The following is a 22,543-nucleotide window of genomic DNA, read 5'->3' on the forward strand; positions in this document are numbered from 1 at the left end:
GCTTTTATCCAAAGCGACTTACAGTCATGTGTGCATACATTCTACGTATGGGTGATCCCAGGAATCGAACCCACTACCCTGGCGTTACATACGTATATGTGTATGTATATATATATGTATATGTGTATGTATATATATGTATGTATAGGCAGCGTAGCCTAGTGGTTAGAGCGTTGGACTAGTAACCGGAAGGTTGCGAGTTCAAACCCCCGAGCTGACAAGGTACAAATCTGACGTTCTGCCCCTGAACAGGCAGTTAACCCACTGTTCCCAGGCCGTCATTGAAAATAAGAATATGTTCTTAACTGACTTGCCTGGTTAAATAAAGGTTTAAAAAATATATATAAAAAAATATGTATATATATTGTACCCTGTGTAATGCTGTCTCTCATGCCTACAGTATCTGACCCTTGACCTCTCCACCCCCTTTAGAAAGTCTTGTATCCCAGAGCCCCCTGCTGGTCACCACTGGAAGGAGGTTCGCCATGACAACACAGTGACCTGGCTAGCCAGCTGGACTGAGAATGTTCAGGGCTCCTGCAAGTATGTTATGCTCAACCCCAGCTCCAAACTCAAGGTATGAGGCATATTTTTCAAAAATTACCCTATGAGCTCCGGAGCCTCCTGATTTTTCTTTTCTATCTGATAATTCATTGCACCCAACTGGTATCCCAGATCTAAATAAGTCTTGAATGGGGGGAAAAAGCAGTGCAAATGGTTTCGATGTCCAGATTTGAATTTGCGGAACATAGGTAGTCAGGGTGGTGCAGTAACTGCGGACAACAATTGTCTGCAAAGTAACCATTCCCATATACAGTGCCTTAAAGTATTCATACCCCTTTTTGATGTGTTACAGCCTGAATTCAAAATGGATTGACTTAGTTTTACTCACCCATCTACACACAATACCCCATAATGGCAGTGAAAACATGTTTGAAAATTAAATGCTGAAATATTTCATTTAAATACATATTCACACCCATGGGTCACCTTTGACAGCTATAATAACTGTCAATCTTTTTGGGTAAGTCTCAAAGAGCTTTCCACACCTGGATTGTGAAAAATTTGCCCTTTATTATTATTTTCAAAATTCTTCAAGCTCTGTCAAATTGGTTGTTGATCATTGCTAAACAACCATTTAAATCTTGCCATAGATTGTCAAGTAGATTTAAGTCAAACTATAATTTGGCCACTCGGGAACATTCACTGTTTTCTTGGTAAGCAACTCGTGTCGATTTGGCCTTGTGTTTCAGGTTATTGTTCTGAAAGGTGAATTAATCTCCCAGTGTCTGGTGGAAAACAGACTGAACCAGGTTTTCCTCTTAAGATTTTGGCGGTGCTTAGTTCCTTTTCTTTTTTCCTGAAACTCCCCAGTCCTTAACGATTATAAGCATACCCATAACATGACGCAGCCACCACTATGCTTGAATATATGGACAGTGGAACTCTGTAATACGTTTGGGGCATATCAAATACAACACTTTGTATTCAGGACAAAAAGGGAATTGCTGAATTCATTTAATGCCTTGTTGCAAACACGATGCATCTTTTGTAGGCTTGGGCAATATTACCGGGGTATTTCAAAATACAGACTGTGATTTTCAATACTGCTTCGCAGGGGCTCCGTAGGGTGCTACGCCACTGCTTATAAGTTAAGTAAAACTACAGTACCAGTCACCTACTCATTCAAGGGTTTTTCTTAATTTTTACTATTTTTAACATTGTAGAATAACAGTGATGACATCAACTATGGAAAAACACTACAATCATGTAGTAACCAATTTTTTTTCATATTTTCAAAAAAGCCACCCTTTGCCTTGATGACAGCTTTGCATACTATTGGCATTCTCTCAATCAGCTTCACGAGGAATGCTTTTCCAACAGTCTTGAAGGAGTTCCCACATATGCTGAGCACTTGTTGGCTGCTTTTCCTTCATTCTGCAGCCCAACTCATTCCAAACCATCTCAATTGGTTTGAGGTCGGGTGATTGTGGAGGCCAGGTTATCTGATGCAGCGTCCACCACTCTCCTTTGTCGAATAGCCCTTACACAGCCTGGAGGTATTTTGGGTCATTGTCCTGTTGAAAATCAAATGATAGTCCAACTAAACGCAAACCAGATGGGATGGTGTATCGCTGCAGAATGCTGTGGTAGCCATGCTGGTTAAGTGTGGCTTGAATTCCAAATAAATCACTCACTGTGTCACCAGCAAAGCATCCCCACATTACACCACCACCTCCATGCTTCACGGCGGTAACCACATATGAGATTTTCCATTTCGCTACCCTGTTTCTCACAAAGACACAGCGGTTGGAACCAAACATCTCAAATTTTGACTCATCAGACCAAAGGACCGATTTCCACCGGTCTAATGTCCATTGCTCGTGTTTCTTGGCCCAAGCAAGTCTTCTTATTATTGGTGTCCTTTAGTGGAATGTTAGTTAAAAAGACTGTTACCCAGACTAGAGACATTCAAGGGGCGGCAGATAGCCTAGTGGTTAGAGTGTTGGGATCGAATCCCAAGAGCTGACCAGGTAAAAATCTGTCGTTCTGCCCCTGAGCAAGGCAGTTAACCCAGTGTTCCCTGGGCGCCGATTATGGTAACCTCTGATTCAGAGGGGTTGTGTTAAATGCGGAAGAGAACTGAATGCATCTCTTTCCCCTCCTTTAAAACATTTAATTAGCGCCCCTTGTGTGCTTTTCCGGTAATACCCTGGTATGGTACAGAAACGGTATGACGATATGAGAATCTGGATACCTCCCAGCCTTAATGTTTTAGAATATTTTTTGCTTTACTGGCTTCATTTTCACTGTCATTTAGGTTAGTATTGGGGAGTAACCACAATGTTGATTCATTCCTCAGAGTTTAATGGCTGTGATACGAAAAAAACTATTTTAAAGTCACCAATTGCCTCATGGTGAAATTCCTTAGGTTTCCTTCCTCTCCGGCAACTGAGTTAGGAAAGTCGCCTGTATCGTTGTAGTGACTGCATGTGTTGATACACCACCCAAGGTGAAATTAATATCTTCACCATGCTCAAAGGGATATTCATTGCCTGCTTTAAAATATATATAATGTATCCACCAATTGGTGCCTGTCTTTGAGAGGCATTGGCATTGTGGTCCTTCTGTAGCTCAGTTGGTAGAGCATGGCGCTTGTAACGCCAGGGTAGTGGGTTAGATTCCCGGGACCACCCATACGTAGAATGTATGCACACATGACTGTAAGTCGCTGTGGATAAAAGCGTCTGCTAAATGGCATATATATATATATATATATATATATATATATATATATATATATATATATATATATATAACCTCGCTGATCTGGGGTTGAATCTGTGTTTGAAATTCACTGCTTGACTGAGGGACCTTACAATTACCTGTATGTGTGGGGTACAGAGATGAGGTAGTCCATATACAAAAATCATGTTAACACTATTTTAGAACACAGTGATTCCATGCAATTTATGTGACTTGCTAATCAGACTTTTACTCCCGAGCCTATTTAGGCTTGCCATAACAAAAGGGTTGACATACTTGACATTTCAGCTTTTCAATTTTTATCAATTTGTAGAAATGTCTAAACATTCCACTGACAAATTGTCATCACTGGCCTACACACACACACACACACACACACACACACACACACACACACACACACACACACACACAATCTCAATTTAATCTATTTAAAATTCCGTCTGTAACATAACATGTCGATGTGAATACTTTCTGAAGGTTCTGTAGGTGTCTGCGTACGAGAGGTGTACGTGTTTTGTATGTCTTTGTCTTCGGCGCTACCAAATTCTTCAACTTGTGAGCAGAATGTTCATGGTTGCCGTTTAAGAATGAGCCATCTGAATGGAGAACAGGCTACCATTGTGTGTGCATTTGTAAGAATCGAACAGATATTTCAATCAATTTAGTTTATCGGAACCTCTAAGAAAGCACAAGTAATTTTATTGCAATGGCCTACAATGTCTCCAATGCCACAAAGTGGTAGCCTTGTGGCATTTTCATGGGTAAAACATACAGCAAAACATGTATCAGAAACCCAAGGCTAGTTGTTAGTCTTTCCAATTGTCCTGAACAATGTTTTATAAGATATATAGTTGATGACCTTCCATTCATTCAAGCGCGCACAGATTGCCATAGAGTGCATTTGCTTGCTTCGTACAGTTAGGAAAATGACTCAATTTGATCTCGAAATTGCTTCAATTATTTACATAGATTCTGTTTGAAAACTGCATGGCCATTATGATTAGGTTCTGCAGCTGTTGAAATGTTTTTCTTTTGTCATAGAGCAGTTGGGTGTATGTTGTACTGTATTTTACCAAGGCATATTGAATAGAGCAAACCTTTTGAGTTTAAGTTGAGGGTGTGATTTGTGCTTTTGAATAGTTGAATGGGCCTAGAAGTCACACTGTGAACTTCGGAAGCTTTGTCTATTGTGAACAATTGTTATGATTTTTAAGGAGAGGTCTGTGGGGAGCACATGTTTAGAAGCCATTTTCTTTTGTGTTGCTTGAGAGGAACATGTCGGGATTCAGTGCAATTTGTCACCTTTGTTGTGTTAAGTGGTGTATATGGATCAGAGGTGTGTGTGTGTGTGTGTGTGTGTGTGTGTGTGGTGTGTGCCTGTGATTCAAATCGCCATCTCTCCACCACTGCTTAGTGAGAGAAGTATGCATTGAGATTTGTTGGGTAAAGCGGGTGCTGCTGCTGAGAGATAGAGATGAACTGGTCTTTAACCATGATGTTTACAGGACATGTAAACCCACTCTGTATCCAACCTTTCATCTCCACTGTGGTGATTGTCTGCTCTGCTCAATCTCCCTGGAGTCTTTCAGAGATTAACAAGGTTACTCAGAGGCTTAAAATGAACAGTCCCCTCTTCTCCATCACTATCCTACCCATACAACTCCCACAAATCTCTTCCTCTACTGCATTTCTGAAGGATTCCATTTCATGACATTCTGCCAATACACAGAGGGAAATAAACTAGTACTAGGGTCTATGATTCTTCTCTCTTTCACTGTTCACTACCTCTCATTCCCTCACAATCAAATCGGAATGGAATATCAACATGGCTAGTTCCTGAGCTGAGCCTCTTTGTCCTCTCAGATCACCATCTCCTCTCTTCCCTTCCTCCTTCCACATACTTCCTCCCTCTTCGTATCTCCCAGTTCTTTATTTCGAAGGTTAAGTTACTCCACAATTTGTCGCCATGACGTTGCGGTGGTAGCAACAGCGAGATGGGAGTCAGGTTGTGTGGGGCTAGCTAATTAAATGGCCTCTGGCTAGCTCTACACTACTACGCAAAAACAATGTCACCATTTCTGACTGGCTCTCTCCATTAGACATTTAACAGGTTAGACACATGGAAGAATAGGATTACTAGACACATGACTATGAATACATTGTTTTAGCCACAATCTCATGAAATACTAAAAGGGCTATGATTGAGTGTTGGCCCTCGGTTGTAGCAAGTGCAAGGTTTTTGAATGGAATGAGAAGGCACTGCCTGGAGGCTTCACCTTACCATGTAATAAAACCCATGTGGAGAGACCATGTAAAGAAGATGTGACCATAGTGTTCCTAAGGCTCAGTGTTGTGGTTCCCCAGGGTGAGAAGGACTGGGAGAAGTATGAGGTGGCCCGCCGGTTGAAAAGCTGTGTGAATGGGATCCGCCAGCAGTACCAGCAGGACATCAAGTCCAAACAGATGGAGACCCGCCAGAGAGCTGTGGCCCTTTACTTCATAGATAAGGTCTGTCTCTCTGTGACCCTCCTCTGCCATACACAGGTTGATGGGTATTAAACCACAGCCAAGGGAAAATCTAAATACTCCAGTTCTTTAGTCAGTCACCCCATTCTGCCAGACCATATCCCCTGTGTATGCTAACTCTGGTAGTTTCCTCCAGCTGGCCCTGAGAGCGGGTAACGAGAAGGAGGAGGGCGAGACGGCGGACACGGTGGGCTGCTGCTCCCTGAGGGTGGAGCACATCACCCTCCACGACCTGCTGGAGGACAAGGAGTGTGTGGTGGAATTTGACTTCCTGGGTAAAGACTGTATCCGCTACTACAACAAGGTCCCCGTCACCAAGAGGGTAAGGAGCCAGCAGCCTCAGTACTACTAACAAGGTCCCTGTCACCAAGAGGGTAAGGAGCCAGCAGCCTCAGTACTACTAACAAGGTTCCCGTCACCAAGAGGGTAAGGAGCCAGCAGCCTCAGTACTACTAACAAGGGATGTCTGAAATTCCACCCTAATGTACTACTTATTACTTACCCTATGTACTACTTTTGGCCAGGCAGTCAGAGTAGGTGCCCTGGTGTGGAGGACTGTAGAGCACCCTGGGGAGAGCTTTTAAATTGAGGAATATGCCAACACTAAAACCCAAAAGACTGCTTTATGTGTTCAAGATAAAGTATTGATGAAAAAATGTATCCCAAAACTTGTCGACTCAAACTTTTAACTGCTTTTCCCATCATGCCCTAATATTAAAGAAACCGTCCATAATTTCTATAAAATATGACCTATCATTAAAGCTGGAATCCTTAATGGTGAAATAGCCATATCCGGTGGCGATATTACATCAACAAAGTTATTGCAAACAGCGAACACTGTTTTTTCCCCCCTCGGACATGAAGGCACATTTGATAGAGCACAATATTTGATGCTATTTTGTATCATTTTTCCCATGCTGCGCTATGGTCAGCTTAGAAGCAAAAACAACGGTGGTGCAGCGACCAGTGGCCCCGTTTCCTGCTACTGCAGATTGCATCTTTAATTACAATATGAGTGAACTAGTTTTCCTTCCAAAGAATGGAAATTAGGTATGTTAAAAAGCATCTTTTCTGTGTTTCAATGGTGTGGGCATACCCCAAAAATAGAATGGTGTGGGTGTATACCGGTCATAAATGAAATGTCATTAATACAAGTAAACAGCTCAGCCAAAGAGCCATCTCGGACAAAAAACATAACGTTACACGAGGAAATAGCAAGCATTTTGGGAAAGGTCTGTTTGAGATGCAAGTTTGAGGTGTGTTTAAAAAATATAAAAAAATCTCAATGCATGCTTTGGCCACATGAATATAGGCCAAGTCCACATTATTTGTGTACGAGTTAACAGAATGAGTTTTTAAAAGGTGAGATTTTAAAAGGATAGTTATGTTACTTTAAATCCATCAAAGCAATTCTGACACCAAAAAAAACAGAATAGAGAAATGTATTTTTCAATTTTCGCCTGGTCCCGTTCTGTGTTCTGCCAAGCAGCTGCCTGTCAGGTGGAAATGAGGCTAAACAACATTAGCTGGTGAGTGTCAGGATTCAGCTCCAGTATGATTCAGCCATGATTCCACCATGCTATCTCCAAGATCGAATAGGAAATGTTGCACCTGACAGACAGTTATTTTTTTTGGCAGAACGTGTAATTATTCAAATGAGAGTATATTTAAAAGCAACACATCAGGTAAAGTTAATGAGTGTTCTGAATATTTTAGCATGTTTATTCCGAGGGAAGGGGATAGATAGCTGGTTAATTTCAGATTAGATGGAAGGAATTCTCATTCCAGCTCCATGGGAGAGGATGATGAATTGCAATGCAAAGTGTTGGATAGCCAGATCATCACAATCATTCATTATCTGTTTACCAAGCTTCACTTGCCAGCATCTGCATTCTGTGTCCGGTCACTTTGCTTATCATCTCAACAGAATTTAGAATGTTGAACCACCATACTGCTGCATTCTCCTATCAAACATAGCTGTGTCGTAGACATCTGTTCATACATAAACAGCCTGTGATGAGTGCAGATTGTTGCCATGTTTTCAGGTCCATCCTGATGACACCGACACATTGGTTGATCAATCAGCCGTTGTCTCTGTTGCTCCACTCCAGACACTGAGTCTGGAATAAATCTTTCGAAATCCTCACGCGTCCATCCGTTCATCACAGGCTCTTATTTCCCTATTAATTTAGTTCTGGCACAAGAATAAATTGTCATTCAAATCAGTCTGTTTTGAAAAGCAACACATCTGCTACCATTAATTAGTTCCTTGCATATTTTAGCTGGTTTATTTAGAGCAGGAGGAAAACAGGACTTCTTGGAAATGTCAAATATAATTGAGTGGATCATTTTTCCTCTCTCCCCTGTGAGCTGGAAGAATGGGGTAGACAGCCCTGGGCTCTCCTATCATGATCAGTGTGTAGACTAGCTGTGAGCAGCGGTTTCTGGTCTGGAGGTCTAGGACCGACAGGGTGGGATGTAAAACCAGTCTCTTTGTCTTGTCCTTGTTTTGTTTACAGGGTGGGATGTAAAACCAGTCTCTTTGTCTTGTCCTTGTTTTGTTTATCCAGGTGTTCAAGAACCTCACACTCTTCATGAAGAACAAGGAGCCTGGAGACGACCTGTTTGATCGCCTCAACGTGAGTCGCACAGAACCAGTCTGGCTTGTTTATCTCAACATGTAAAAAAGAAAACATCCCTCACAGCATGTTGCTGTGGACAGCTGTAGCCTGACGATATGATGAAGCCCAGTGAGTGACCATAACAGCCGCAAGTGTGAATTTAGCCTCAGAGAACCCTCTCCATCTCGCTGTGTGTTTGCCTGTAGCCTCTGTCTACTCCCAGCCTCTCCGGTGCCTTAAAGGGAGAGCAGGAAGGCAAAGAGGCCAATATTGGGTGGGTGGATTATATATAAATCCTCTGTCCTTTCACCTCTCCTTTCGGCAGAAGGAAGGCATCGTCGCCAGGCAGTGGAGCAGGTCTTGCCCGGTGGCCAAGGTTATTGCTATGATTGGTGTGAAATGACATGGTTGTGATTTGCTCCTGAGAGGCGGGCGGGGGGCCTCCTTTGTGACCTATGGCATCAGGAAATGGAGGGGCATGTTGGAGGGTGAAATGTTAATCGCTGCTCTGAGCCGAGCTGATTGACACTTTTTAAAAGGCCAGGTGAGCGGGTGGGAGATGATGTAAGCACCAGCCACGGAAGAAATTGGTACAGGCTCTAATAACTGCCTTCCTTCCACCACGTTTAGCTGGGCCAGGCTTGAGACCTGTTTATCCACCTGCTACAGACAGTAAAAAGGTCTGAGTTTGTGTGACTGTCAGTGTGCATGTACAGTAGCCTATATAAAGGAACCGCAGTGGGTAGTACAGTACATGTCTGACTCAATGCTGCTACCGGAGTGAGTGGTCGGTTCAAACTTCTACCTCCCGCGTGGCTGAGTTGGTAGAGCATGTCACTTGCCCTGCCACGGTTGTGGGATCAATTCCTACGGGGGACCGGTATTGAAAAACTATGGGGAAAATTAACACAAATGTTTTGCTCACTACTGCAAGTCACTCTGGATAAGAGTGTCTGTTAAATGACTAAAACGTCAATCTATTCAGGCTGAGCACTAGGAGTGTGTAATATGGAGTTTATATGTTAGCATCCCACCATCAGCAGCTTCTCAAACCCTTGTGATGTACCTGTCCTGCTGTCCATACCTTCTCCACGGCATTCTTGACCCTTTATCTCTGGCAGTCAGAGCAGGTTCAGGGAGAACATAACACAACCAGACAGTAGCTGACCACAAGGCTAGGCTGAGGTATCTCTGCAGTCCAGAGCCATGGTATCAGTGAAGGCCAGATGGATGTGGTCTGATACCGTCTCACCTCCAGCCATCGCCTCTGTCAAGACTTCTGGCAGGGGTCCATATCACTACACACCTGGATGCTCACAGATAGCAGATCACACCTGTCTGTGTACACACACACACACACACACAAACGCAGTGTGAGAACAGGTAAGAGAGAAGCTCCTGCTGTTAGTGTAACACTTAACCACTGTAATGACACCAGCATGTACAGGACAACATTTGACCCCCATATTCACAGCCAGTTGCATTATAAGTCTCTGCAAGGGCAGGAAGACAATTAAGGACTAATTAAGAATACAGATGTGTGTTGACATCCTGGGTTTTGGGCTCCCCCAGTGGGTGAGGAATGGGTGGAGGGGTATGAAGGTTGTTCTACCCAGCAGCCTCCCTGTATGAGGGGAAGGGAGGGATGGGTGTGTCCTGAGTGACCCAGGTCTGTCTGTGGTTTGAGATTTTCATTATACCAGCATCACCCTTACTCCACAACACTGTCGTGCTCCAGGATCTCACTGGGATTGCTTTAGTTAATTCATCATCTATACACACACCCATGTGACGCCCATGTGATTTTGTGTACTGGGTGTCATTACAGCTGTAGACCTCTGCTCTTAGCCTCCAATGCATATTTTGTTATTTATATATTTTTTTGTTTACCAGAAGTGTCTATCAAGAGCAACTTACAGGAGCAATTGGGGTCAAGTGCCTTGCTCAACGCTTTTTTTCAATGATTCGAACAAGCGACCTTTCGGTTACTGGCCCAACGCTCTTAACCGCTAGGCTACTTGCCACCCTGTTATTGGTGAGGAGAGCCTTACTGTGTGGTGGTGCAGTTAATGGAAATGTAATTCTTGTCTTTTAGGCAGATCCAACTATTTAAGTCAGAGGAAAGTAATATTTTTAATCTACTCCTTATTCTGAATGATGATAATACAGAGACAGTATTTTTCATTTTCTTGCTTTTTTGTTAAAGGTCCAATGCAGATTTTTTAAAATAAAAAAACCGATATCAAATAATTTCAGGGTAACAATTCAGTACCTTTTATGTGATTGTTTTCAATTAAAATGGTAAAAAAGAAACATCTTAGAAAATAGCAATCTTTCAAGCAAGAATTGGACAGGGACTGTCGGAGTGGAAAACTGAAAACTAGCGGTTATTGGCAGAGGTTTGGAACCCTCTTTCTTATTGGTCTATTAACTCATTAAACGCCATACCACTGAAATTTCAGCCTGTCTATTCATAGTTGTGACACTAAAAGGGCATTATCATAAATTTCACAATTGCATGGTATTATACCAACCTCGGTGAGAGAAAATATATAAAACAGGCAAATGATGTTTTTGACTACTGGGCCTTTTATGAAAGACTGAGTTCAAACATCAGGACTATACTGCCATCTAGTGTTTCTGGACATACTTTTTCACACCTGTCTCAATCCAATCCTCGATTCTTGCGTATGTGTGTCTCCTCCCTCCAGACGTGCTTGTTGAATAAGCACCTGTCATCTCTGCTGCCTGGTCTGACTGCTAAGGTATTCAGGACTTTCAACGCCTCCATCACCCTGCAGGAGCAGCTCCAACAGCTGTCCAACGGTATGTCCCCCAAACACCACACATACATTTACATGCCATCCTTACAGGTGCACCTGAATATTTATTTATTTATTTTTCTAGCATTTGTTTACCAGGCATGTCAATCAACCTGTTCAAATGTCTGTGAATGCAATGGCTGTGTTTAAAACTCCTGTAAGACCCCGCTATGGAGCTGCATCTCATGCCCTGCCTGTTAATTTCAGCAGTGATTCATTCCTTTAGAACACTGTTGTGTATCTCAGTCCCAGCAGGTTCTGTGTTCACTCAGTGTTAGTGTCCCTGCGAGCAGTATGTTGGCTGAGATTCTCTCAGCGTGCTTAGTTATTACATTGTTAGTCCCTATGTTTTGCTGGGGCCCAGTATCCCCCTCCCTCCCCTCTTTCCCCTCTCATGGTGGGATGTTTCTCTCTGGATGGCTACTGAGATTAAATCTGTTCAGTGTGGGTAGCAACCTCCTAATTAAATTAGACATGTGCATGTGTTCAAAGGCAAGCAGGTGCAAGTGAGAAAGATCTGTGTTGGGGAAGAGTACATTGGTCAGGGGGAGGGTCTCTGGAGGTACAGAAAGGAAATGGAGTGCTTCCTGGTGGTCTGGTAATCAAACATTCGCTCACCCCCTCTGTACATTAAAAGTTTGATAGACCAACCATGGACAAGAGGGCTTCCTGCCTCCTGCTCTGTATATATTGCTTGAATTAATTATGCCATCCACTTGTAATGACCAGTGAGCTTATGTATTTCCAATGAGCTAAGGTATTAACTCCACTCACCACCAACATTCATAGTCCTTTGTTCCCCTGTTGCTACACAGTGACCGACAACCCGGCAGAGAAGCTGCTCTCCTACAACAGGGCCAACCGAGCTGTTGCAGTTCTGTGTAACCACCAGCGGGTGCCGCCAAAGACCTTTGATCAGTCTATGGCCAACCTCCAGTCCAAGGTGAGGGGGATCTACAGATACTTGATACATAGATAAACCGAGGGGTGATATGATGGTGATGTTGTCGTATCCTATTTTAGCTCAATGTTTACTTCAGTCTGCCCTCCCTCTTCATACAACACTTCCAGATTGATGGCAGGAGGGAGCAGTTGGCCCTGGCCAAGAGTGAGCTGAAGCTGGCTAAGAAGGAGGTCAAAGCTCATAGTTCAGACGGCAAGCTGCAGGCGTGAGTTGTCCTTACTGGCAGCAAACAGACAGGGAATATTATTGCTCAACAGGGCAGACAATATTCAGACTGAACTCCTGTGTGTGTTCAGGGTGGTGGAGCGTAAGAAGAAGGCTGTGCAGCGCTGTGAGGAACAGCTTATGAAGATGGAGGTTCAGGCCACAAACCGAGAGGAGAACAAGCAGATCGCACTGGGCACCTCTAAACTCAACTACCTGGATCCACGCATTACCGTGGCCTGGTGAGGGTGCACACACACATACACACACACACAAACACACACACACAGGTCTGAAATATGTATGTGCATCTGACACCTAAATGATGTATTCACATGAATTTGCAACATACATTATTATCCAGTTATTAATGTTGTGCATTATTTTCTTATACGTTTTGCCCTCACCATAGGTGTAAGAACATGGAGGTGCCCCTGGACAAAATTTATAATAAATCTCAGAGGGATAAGTTTGCCTGGGCTGTTGACATGACCGGGGCAGATTTTATATTCTAAGTCAGCCTCCACCCTTTAGTTCTACCTAAATGTAAAGACTAGGAGGCAGGTTTTATCCTCTGGTTTTAACTGCCCATGTGTTGAACTACAGAATCCTTGAATTTTTCACTCTACTTCACAGCAAGTTTTTTCCAAGTTTAATTGTTGTATTGCTGTTGGCACTTTAAAAAAAAGTTTACTATTGTTAATGGTAAACCAAGATGATCTTATACGGATAACATTTCCTTTTATAAACATTTAATAAAGTTTCTTAAGAAAAGAATGGCAAAGCCTCTTCTGCGTTTTTTTGCATGTCATCTCCTCTGCCTTTAGCATGTCTCACCGAAGATCATCATGAATGGATGATATCACCAGTCATAGAGCTGGCCATGTGGATGGAGTGATATCACCAGTCATAGAGCTGGCCATGTGGATGGAGTGATATCACCAGTCATAGAGCTGGCCATGTGGATGGAGTGATATCACCAGTCATAGAGCTGGCCATGTGGATGGAGTGATGTCACCAGTCATAGAGCTGGCCATGTGGATGGAGTGATGTCACCAGTCATAGAGCTGGCCATGTGGATGGAGTGATGTCACCAGTCATAGAGCTGGCCATGTGGATGGAGTGATGTCACCAGTCATAGAGCTGGCCATGTGGATGGAGTGATGTCAGGTGTGACTTGGTGTGCAATATAAAGAGTCAGGAATTGAAAGTGTAAGGGTCTGATTGTTGTTTAGTCAAGATGACCTCTAGTGCAGGGATCAGCAACTATACTGAACAAAAATTTAAATGCAACAATTTCAAAGATTTTACTGAGTTACAGGTCATATAAGGAAATCAGTAAATTGAAAACTTCATTAGGCCCTAATCTATGGATTTCACATGACGGAATACAGATACTTTTTTTTTTAAATGCCTCATGGAGCACGACACATCTCCTTCAGAAACTGGAACACGCTGTCGTACACGTTGATCCAGAGCATCCCAAACAGGATCTATGGGTGACATTTCTGGTGAGTATGTAGGAACTGGGACATTTTCAGCTTCCAGGAATTGTGTATAGATCTTTGTTACATGGAGCCATGCATCATCATGCTGAAACATGAGGTGATGGTGACGGATAAATGGCACGACAATAAGCCTCAGGATTTCGTCATGGTATCTCTGCGCATTCAAATTGCCATGGATAAAATGCAATTGTTCGCTGTCTGTAGTGTATTCCTGTTCATACCATAACCCAATTTGAGACATCTGTGGCATTGTGTAGTGACAAAACTGCACATTCTAGAGGCCATTTATTGTACCCAGCACAAGATGCACCTGTGTAATGAAGATGCTGTTTAATCAGCTTCTTGATATGCCACACCTGTCAGGTGGATGGTTACCTTGGCAAAGGAGAAATGCTCACGAACAGGGATGTAACTAAATTTGTGCTCAGAATTTGAGAGAAATAAGTTTTTTGTGCATATGGAACATTTCTGTATCTTTTGTTTCAGCTCATGAAACAAAACACTAAATGTGGCTTTTATATTTTTGTTCAGTGTAGATTTAGCCGTGGGCCGTTTAAAAATATATATATACACACACACACACACAGTGGGGCAAAAAAGTATTTAGTCAGCCACCAATTGTGCAAGTTCTCCCACTTAAAAAGATGAGAGGCCTGTAATTTATCATAGGTACACTTCAACTATGACAGACAAAATGAGAAAAAAAATCCAGAAAATCACATTTGTAGGACTTTTTAATGAATTTATTTGCAAATTATGGTGGAAAATAAGTATTTGGTCATTGACAAAAGCTTATCTCAATACTTTGTTATATACCCTTTGTTGGCAATGACAGAGGTCAAACATTTTCTTGTTAGTCTTCACATGGTTTTCACACACTGTTGCTGGTATTTTGGCCCATTCCTCCATGCAGATCTCTAGAGCAGTGATATTTTGGGGCTGTTGCTGGGCAACACAGACTTTCAACTCCCTCCAAATATTTTCTATGGGGTTGAGATCTGGAGACTGGCTAGGCCACTCCAGGACCTTGAAATGCTTCTTACGAAGCCACTCCTTCGTTGCCCCGGGTGGTGTGTTTGGGATCATTGTCATGCTGAAAGACCCAGCCACGTTTCATCTTCAATGCCCTTGCTGATGGAAGGAGGTTTTAACTCTAAATCTCCTGATACATGGCCCCATTCATTCTTTCCTTTACACGGATCAGTCGTCCTGGTCCCTTTGCAGAAAAACAGCCCCAAAGCATGATGTTTCCACCCCCATGCTTCACAGTAGGTATGGTGTTCTTTGGATGCAACTCAGCATTATTTGTCCTCCAAACACGACAAGTTCTATTTTGGTTTCATCTGACCATATGACATTCTCCCAATCTTCTTCTGGATCATCCAAATGCTCTCTAGCAAACTTCAGACGGGCCTGGACATGTACTGGCTTAAGCAGGGGAACACGTCTGGCACTGCAGGATTTGAGTCCCTGGCGGCGTAGTGTGTTACTGATGGTAGGATTTGTTACTTTGGTCCCAGCTCTCTGCAGGTCATTCACTAGGTCCCCGCGTGTGGTTCTGGGATTTTTGCTCACCGTTCTTGTGATCATTTTGACCCCACGGAGTGAGATCTTGCGTGGAGCCCCAGATCGAGGGAGATTGTCAGTGGTCTTGCATGTCTTCCATTTCCTAATAATTGCTCCCAGTTGATTTCTTCAAACCAAGCTGCTTACCTATTGCAGATTCAGTCTTCCCAGCCTGGTGCAGGTCTACAATTTTGTTTCTGGTGTCCTTTGACAGCTCTTTGATCTTGGCCATAGTGGAGTTTGTAGTGTGACTGTTTGAGGTTGTGGACAGGTGTCTTTTATACTGATAACAAGTTCAAACAGGTGCCATTAATACAGGTAACGAGCGGAGGACAGAGGAGCCTCTTAAAGAAGTTACAGGTCTGTGAGAGCCAGAAATCTTGCTTGTTTGTAGGTGACCAAATACTTATTTTCCACCATAATTTGCAAATAAAATCATTAAAAATCATACAATGTGATTTTCTGGATTTTTATTCCCCCTTCATTTTGTCTGTCATAGTTGAAGTGTACCTATGATGAAAATTACAGGCCTCATCTTTTAAGTGGGAGAACTTGCACAATTGGTGGCTGAATAAATACTTTTTTGCCCCACTGTCTATATTCTTGAGCGGATGTTCTTGGCCCCCTGACCATACTTAAAGATTGTAGACTGCAAATTGACCTGCAGATAAAATATTTGGTTACATTTATAAACGATCACATCTCTATATTGTGCGTGGGAATACTTTGGAACAGATTTCCAGTTGGAGTTGATTTGCTGTTTTTTTTGTCTTATTTCCAACAGTAAGATATTTAACTTGGGGGGCCAAATTTTGGTCTATGGGGCACCAGTTAGGGAACTCTGCTCTAATGGGACACTATCCTGATGCACACATGAAGGCACGTCTCTCAGAGCCCCATAAGATAGGTTCAGGGCATTCAGGCTGTTTTTTAAAACAAGCAAAGAAGAAACTAATATGTTGAGTTATTTCCTAAGAATGAGACTGGTTTAAGATTGCTCTATTAAAGTTATTAATACAAACCAAAGTCAGTTGAATTTGGAATGCATTCTACTTGGCACAGAGTGCTGTTCATCACTGGCTTGCCTTCTACAGTATACTTCAATCAACCATTACTCATAGGGCTGAAAAGTTTTGAGGGAAATACACATTTTCAAATAAATCTTCAAGTCACTACATAAGAACTGTTACTTTTATTGCAATAGTCAATATAAAAAATAACTTTACACCACGCCAAATCAAAGTAATGAATGGTTACAGTGGAAAAGTGTGCTACTCCTGGAGAAAATCCTTGACATCTTGTTACTTGGCAACCTGTAATTGACACTGTTTTTTTTTAGTTGGTTGAGCATACACTTATCTACTGTATGGGAGAGATGCATTAACTTTTCCAGACGGGAATTCATTTGGTAAAATGACAGCAATTTTTTTGCAGTTCCTAACTACAATCATCTACCTATAGACCTACGAAGCACTTCCCATCACTTCAAGTCAAAGGAAGTTCAGAGATTCTGAATAATTCATTTTGAAATGACTTATAACTAATAAACAGTTGTCCATCAATTACACATTTGATCAACTTAAATTGTAGTGGCATCAAAAGGTAGGCCTAAACTATAATTTAATTTAGGCATGTAAATACTATACATAAGACATTCTCTAAATGGTAAATATCAATGTTCGCCAGCCAGGATATTTACACAGCTTAAATTATAGATATTTTCTTTCACCTAAAATCTTAATTTTTCCAGGACTACTATTGACTTGGATACAGCGATGTGTGCCAGAAGGTGAGTACTAATGATAATTTATTGCAACATACAGAAATAGAAAACATGTATTAAGATGCTGTCAAATTACCTTCATGACCCTTGCCCTTCTTTCATCTGTGGTTCTTTGACCCCTTCTATCTCCTCCACGCCCGCCTGGGTCATGAGGTCGGCAATGTTCTTCTCCAGGTCATCAATGCGGGTGCTCATCTCATCGAGTGAACATGGTTGAGGAAGACAATGGGCCGGCCCATAATAGGCCTTTGGATAACACCGACCAGTGGGTTGTGCTGGCTGGAATTTCTCTCCATAATAACATGAATGATGACCACCCACAGATATTCCCCAGACTACAACTGGTAAGACATATATCTAATGTATTCCTCCTATGCACTACTATACTATGTTATTACCATTTCATTCTGTGCTGTAATGTAAAGTGCTACCAGATATATTTGACGACTTAGCCTATGTAAAAAACAACATCAAAAGGGAGTAAAGACAGTTAGTTGTTTGGCAATATAATGGGGGTGTGACTGTATGACACACCTTTTTATAAATGGGACTTGTGATTTGAAAGATCTAGGCCCATACCAAGTTTCCTAAATATGTGGGGGATGCTGCTGTCCCTTTCCTGATCAGTGCATTTTGCTCATAACTGAACTGACAGTTCTGAGTGAAAGAAGTCTGGAAGGATATTTCTCCCGATGATCTGGTCAGACATGGTCTGGAACTTGTCCTGCATTTGTTGCAGCAGCGTCTGGACCTAACAACATGAGGGCACAGTTTAGAGAGCAGTATCAACATAAAACAGGCTGATGTTATATCTAGTTACCGGTATTCAATGACCAAATGTGACCATTCTTGCATGCAATTTATGAAGATGGTCCAAAAGGCAAATTAGCCTATACTGCAAGGCTGGTTTGGTGTCAATTCAGAATCATTTGGTCGAACTTTATTTAGCATGATTCAGAGCACATACAAATTGGTCGTTTTGTAATCGGTTTGTTTACACTAGCTAGCAAGCTATGCAGAATGATCATGGGAGATGAAGCTACAGCAGTAGGAGCCATTGGTGGTGATGAGCTATTTTGCTGATCGTTGTAGAGTTCGATTCACTACTCCCGAGATGTTTCATACGATCCAATGTATTGGCTACAGGCTATTGAAATCATTGGCTAATGCACATTGACAAATATCCATTCCAGGCCTGGTTGAATGGTGTTAGCAATCTAATTTGGCTATCTAGCCACACTGTCATTGTAATAAACTCACCACATTAGTAAGGTCCTGAACTGACTTTGGATCGGTTTCTGACATGTTTTTCCTGTGAACGATACTTGTGTTATGAAGTAGTGTACATTGAACTCTAACTAGCTAAAAATAGCTTTGGCTGAAATAAATTCAGGATCCCTTTCCCTACCAGCAGCTCTAGATGCAAAACACGTTGTCTCGCGAGAACACTGAAGCAGGAAACTGACGGAATGGAGGATTGTGGAACATTGAGGTTTTTTGTTGGTATGCAGAGCTTCATAACCTGGCCACACTGATTATAATCCCGTGGTTTTCACGTGTGTACACATTAAAACTAGAGATTGGACTCAGAACACGGTGAACTGCATTGTAATGTGACAACAATAAAGACACCATATTTGAGAAACGAATCATCATTGTGTCATGCAGTGACTCCCATAGATGTTTTCCCATAGCCAATAGTTGCGTTGGTTGAAGTCAAATTGTGAAGACAGTATACTGTATACGGTATATCTAATTTGTCTATGAACAGGTTGGAGCGCATGACTGAGGAGTTGTCTATAAATCTGCGCGTAAATGGAAGAGGTATGTTCAGTGGAACAACGTCTGCAACCGCAGTATATTTGAAGTAGATAGAAAGTTATTTTTTTCTCTCACTTTCTATGTTACTGAGTCATTGTTCAGGATATTCGAAGACCATACGCGTAACCGACCATGCAGGTAGGCCAGCTGCCTAAAACATAAAGGAAAATGTGCACGTTTTCTTAGTGTACACAATGTACATCAATTTCCTCCAAGCGAAACTGTCGATGGTCGTCTATCGGCGCTCACGCTGCAATTATATATGTTTCTATGGTCTTGTATTCTTTGGTAATTTTTTCTTTCACCGTGTTACCAGTTTATTATCCTGTCGATGTACAGATTACTTACTACATTGCCCCGGGAATACTATCTCAAGGACAGTTTCTGCCAGGTGTTTAGTCAATCCAAAGGGATTTAAATTGAAATGGAGAAATCCATTGCTGGGAGATGTCTTTATTCCTCAAGACAAAATCTGGTTTCTTCACTTGTACAAAAAGTTCAGATTTTGGGTAGTACAGGCACTAGAATATTTTGAATTTTTCATGCAACTAGGTAGGTATATGATAATTAACCTGTAAGTTGAGGCATGTTGAAGCCCAACCCCTTCATGCTTTGCTTACATAAGTGTTTTTCCCCAAGTCTTCCAAATACAGGTATCCTAGTATGACAAAGACATTGAATGAAAGCACACCTAAACTCTGTAGCCTAAAAGCACATGGTAAAGAAAACACTGGAACATTTTATTTTGGGTATTATTGAATAGTCTCAGTTATTCGCTGTAGCTTAATGTTCAACTGAAAAAGTAAGCAAAGAACATTCAACTTGTGACCTTTTGCTCAATTTTAATGACTTGGAGCTCTTACACACTCACGTTTCACATGCTGCTCTATACGAAATGACAAAATGTGTATTTTCCCAGACAGACTTTGAATGTCACCAAAGTATCTATTGCCTGTGAAATGTCACCCACTTTTTCTGTATTCCCAGTTCCCTCTTCCTTTATTGCCTGCCGTCCCCCTACTGAATGTTTCTTTGAGAGGAATCCTGGAAGTATGACATGATCTGGTAGAAATCATGTCATACTTAGACACTTAGTAGAGCTGAGTTATGCAGAGTAACGGACGTGTTAATGTAATTAAGTATCTCTGTTTATGCTCTAGATGTCTCGATCAGTCACTCTGTGGGGACATGAGGAGGTAGTATTAAGGCAAATGTGTACATTGCATCAATATAGGCCTTGTGGTCTACATTGCTCAGAACAGTTCAACAGCCATATTTTCTTCAGCACACCTTAAAAAGAGCTATTTTTACAGAAAGGGTGGTCAATCGAATGTATTTATAAAGCCCTTTTTACATCAGCCGATGGCACAAAGTGCTACACAGGAACCCAGCCTAAAACACCAAACAGCAAGCAATGCAGATGTAGAAGTGACATTTTGTTGTTTCAATATTCTTCCTCTGGTTTCCTAGGGAAAAAAGGTGGACTTTTGTTTTACTCTACCCTCTCAAAAGTCATTTGAGAGATTGGGCCAAAGAGAGGGAAAACTTTAAAACAAAAAAAATTATTGTTTATCCAATGTAAATACTGGCAGTTCTTTATGCATTATATTTAAGAGGGCTCCATATTTGGCTTCTGCAAATATTAAGACAACGTGCTGCATTTTATGTAGAGGAGACTAGTAAGAGAGAGCATTATCTATCGAATGCTCTCAATGGAAAAGGCAACTCAAGTGTAGTGGCATGTATAGTAGTAATGTTTACTGTAAAATGGAAGGACAATAGTAACAGCTCATGGACTGTTCTGGAAATATTTGCATTCTCAAAGCATTAAACCCTTTAGCAGCAGTTCTGTGTTCCAGCAAAGAGAGGCAAGGCAGAGCGTGTCAGAGGGTCTGTCTTCAGGGTTATGATATAGCAGTGTTGCTTAGAGGAAAACCTTGGTCTCTTTACAGGTTTGCGACATTAGTAATATGCCAGAGGGCTTTTTGGGATATCCTTCATTCAGATCAGGGTGTGAGAGAATGGGTGTGGGTGGCAAGTTGACTCATGTTTTAAAGGTCCAGTGCAATCAAAAATGTTATTTTTCATGAGTTATATGCAGTACCTGTCCAAACTTTTGACACATACCTACTCATTACAGGGATTTTCTTTCCTTTTTGCCGCAGAGTGAAGGAAAAGCAGCCAACAAGTGCTCAGCATATGTGAGAACTCCTTCGAGACTGTTGGAAAAGCATTCCTCATGAAGCTGGTTGAGATAATGCCAATAGTGTGCAATGCTGTCAAGGCAAAGGGTGGCTACTTTGAAGAATACGAAATGTTTTGATTTGAATAATACTTTTTTAGGGGGTTACGACATGAATCCATATGTGTTATTTCACAGTTTTGATGTCTTCACTATTATTCTACAATGTATAAAATAGTAAAAAAATAAAGAAAAGCCCTTGAATGAGTAGGTGTTCTAAAACTTTTGACTGGTAGTGTATGTACAGTTGAAGTCGGAAGTTTGCATACACCTTAGACAAATACATTTAAACTCAGTTTTCACAGTTCCTGACATTTAATCCTAGTAAAAATCCCTGTTTTAGGTCAATTAGGATCACCACTTTATTTTAAGAATGTGAAATGTCAGAATAATAGTAGAGAGAATGATTTATTTCAGCTTTTATTTCTTTCATCACATTCCCAGTGGGCCAGTAGTTTACATACACTTAATTAGTATTTGGTAGCATTACCTTGAAATTGTTTAACTTGGGTGAAATGTTTCCGGTAGCCTTCCACAAGCTTCCCACAATAAGTTGGGTGAATTTTGGCCCATTCCTCCTGCCAGAGCTGGTGTAACTGAGTCAGGTTTGTAGGCCTCCTTGTTCACACATGCTTTTTCAGTTCTGCCCACAAATTTTCTGTAGGATTGAGGTGAGGGCTTTGTGATGGCCACTCCAATACCTTGACTTTTGTCCTTAAGCCATTTTGTCACAACTTTGGAAGTATGCTTGTGGTCATTGTCCATTTGGAAGACCCATTTGCGACCAAGCTTTAACTTCCTGACTGATGTCTTGAGATGTTGCTTCAATATATCTATATAATGTTCCTACCTCATGATGCCATCTATTTTGTGAAGGGCACCAGTCCCTCCTGTAGCAAAGCACCCCAACAACATGATGTTGTCACCCCCATGCTTCACGGTTGGGATGGGGTTCTTTGGCTTTAAGCCTCCCCCTTTTTCCTGCAAACATAACGATGGTCATTATGACCAAACAGTTATATTTTTGTTTCATCAGACCAGATTACATTTCTCCAAAAAATACGATCTTTGTCCCCTTGTGCAGCTGTAAACCGTAGTCTGGCTTTTTTATGGCAGTTTTGGAGCAGTGGCTTCTTTGCTGAGCGGCCTTTCGGGTTATGTCGATATAGATAGTTTTGTACCTGTTTCCTCCAGCATCTTCACAAGGTCCTTTGCT

At 41.8% G+C, this 22,543-nt stretch overlaps 3 protein-coding genes across 7 annotated transcripts in view; 2 read left to right on the top strand and 1 right to left on the bottom strand.

Moving 5' to 3' along the window:
- The window catches only part of zgc:173742 (DNA topoisomerase I, mitochondrial), a 46,546-nt gene extending 33,360 nt beyond the window's left edge, over positions 1-13,186 (top strand). Inside the window, exons 12-20 of the mRNA XM_046352498.1 lie at positions 433-577; positions 5,635-5,778; positions 5,933-6,118; positions 8,367-8,435; positions 11,129-11,243; positions 12,055-12,182; positions 12,311-12,408; positions 12,500-12,649; positions 12,820-13,186. Coding sequence (XP_046208454.1) covers positions 433-577; positions 5,635-5,778; positions 5,933-6,118; positions 8,367-8,435; positions 11,129-11,243; positions 12,055-12,182; positions 12,311-12,408; positions 12,500-12,649; positions 12,820-12,922 — 1,138 coding nt within the window. The 3' untranslated portion in view covers positions 12,923-13,186. The remainder of the gene's footprint in view (positions 1-432; positions 578-5,634; positions 5,779-5,932; positions 6,119-8,366; positions 8,436-11,128; positions 11,244-12,054; positions 12,183-12,310; positions 12,409-12,499; positions 12,650-12,819) is intronic.
- On the bottom strand, positions 7,343-18,713 carry LOC124037623 (heat shock factor-binding protein 1-like). Of its 2 annotated transcripts, none has more exons than XM_046352520.1 (4): positions 18,525-18,713; positions 17,949-18,015; positions 17,341-17,467; positions 7,343-9,755 (listed from the first exon to the last, which is right to left on the bottom strand). In XM_046352520.1, exons 1-3 carry the CDS (start codon positions 18,567-18,569, stop codon positions 17,343-17,345), a joined length of 237 nt encoding a protein of 78 aa, XP_046208476.1. In that variant the 5' UTR covers positions 18,570-18,713; the 3' UTR covers positions 7,343-9,755; positions 17,341-17,342. The 2 variants fall into 2 exon arrangements, with proteins under 2 accessions (XP_046208476.1, XP_046208467.1); XM_046352511.1 differs by lacking the exon at positions 7,343-9,755 and adding an exon at positions 16,655-16,794 and having other exon boundaries at positions 18,525-18,712.
- Positions 18,714-18,879: 166 nt separating this feature from the next.
- si:dkey-246g23.2 (solute carrier family 66 member 2) overlaps positions 18,880-22,543 on the top strand; it is an 82,202-nt gene continuing 78,538 nt past the window's right edge. Inside the window, exon 1 of one of the 4 annotated variants that reach the window (XM_046352553.1) lies at positions 18,880-19,088. The gene's annotated coding sequence lies outside the window, so the exon portion shown is untranslated. Of the gene's footprint in view, positions 19,224-22,543 lie in introns of all 4 variants that reach the window. The other 3 variants (XM_046352562.1, XM_046352533.1, XM_046352544.1) reach the window with 3 other exon arrangements.

The sequence above is a fragment of the Oncorhynchus gorbuscha genome, linkage group LG01 (genome assembly GCF_021184085.1).
Source record: "Oncorhynchus gorbuscha isolate QuinsamMale2020 ecotype Even-year linkage group LG01, OgorEven_v1.0, whole genome shotgun sequence".
Lineage (NCBI taxonomy): Eukaryota > Metazoa > Chordata > Actinopteri > Salmoniformes > Salmonidae > Oncorhynchus > Oncorhynchus gorbuscha.

Excerpts from the sequence above, each read along its gene's own strand:
- LOC124037623 (XM_046352520.1), bottom strand. The coding sequence starts at position 18,569 with ATGTCAGAAACCGATCCAAAGTCAGTTCAGGACCTTACTAATGTG. Across the intron at positions 18,016-18,524 it reads TTCAGGACCTTACTAATGTG|GTCCAGACGCTGCTGCAACA; the intron begins GTGAGTTTATTA and ends TCATGTTGTTAG. Across the intron at positions 17,468-17,948 it reads TGACCAGATCATCGGGAGAA|TCGATGAGATGAGCACCCGC; the intron begins ATATCCTTCCAG and ends AACCATGTTCAC.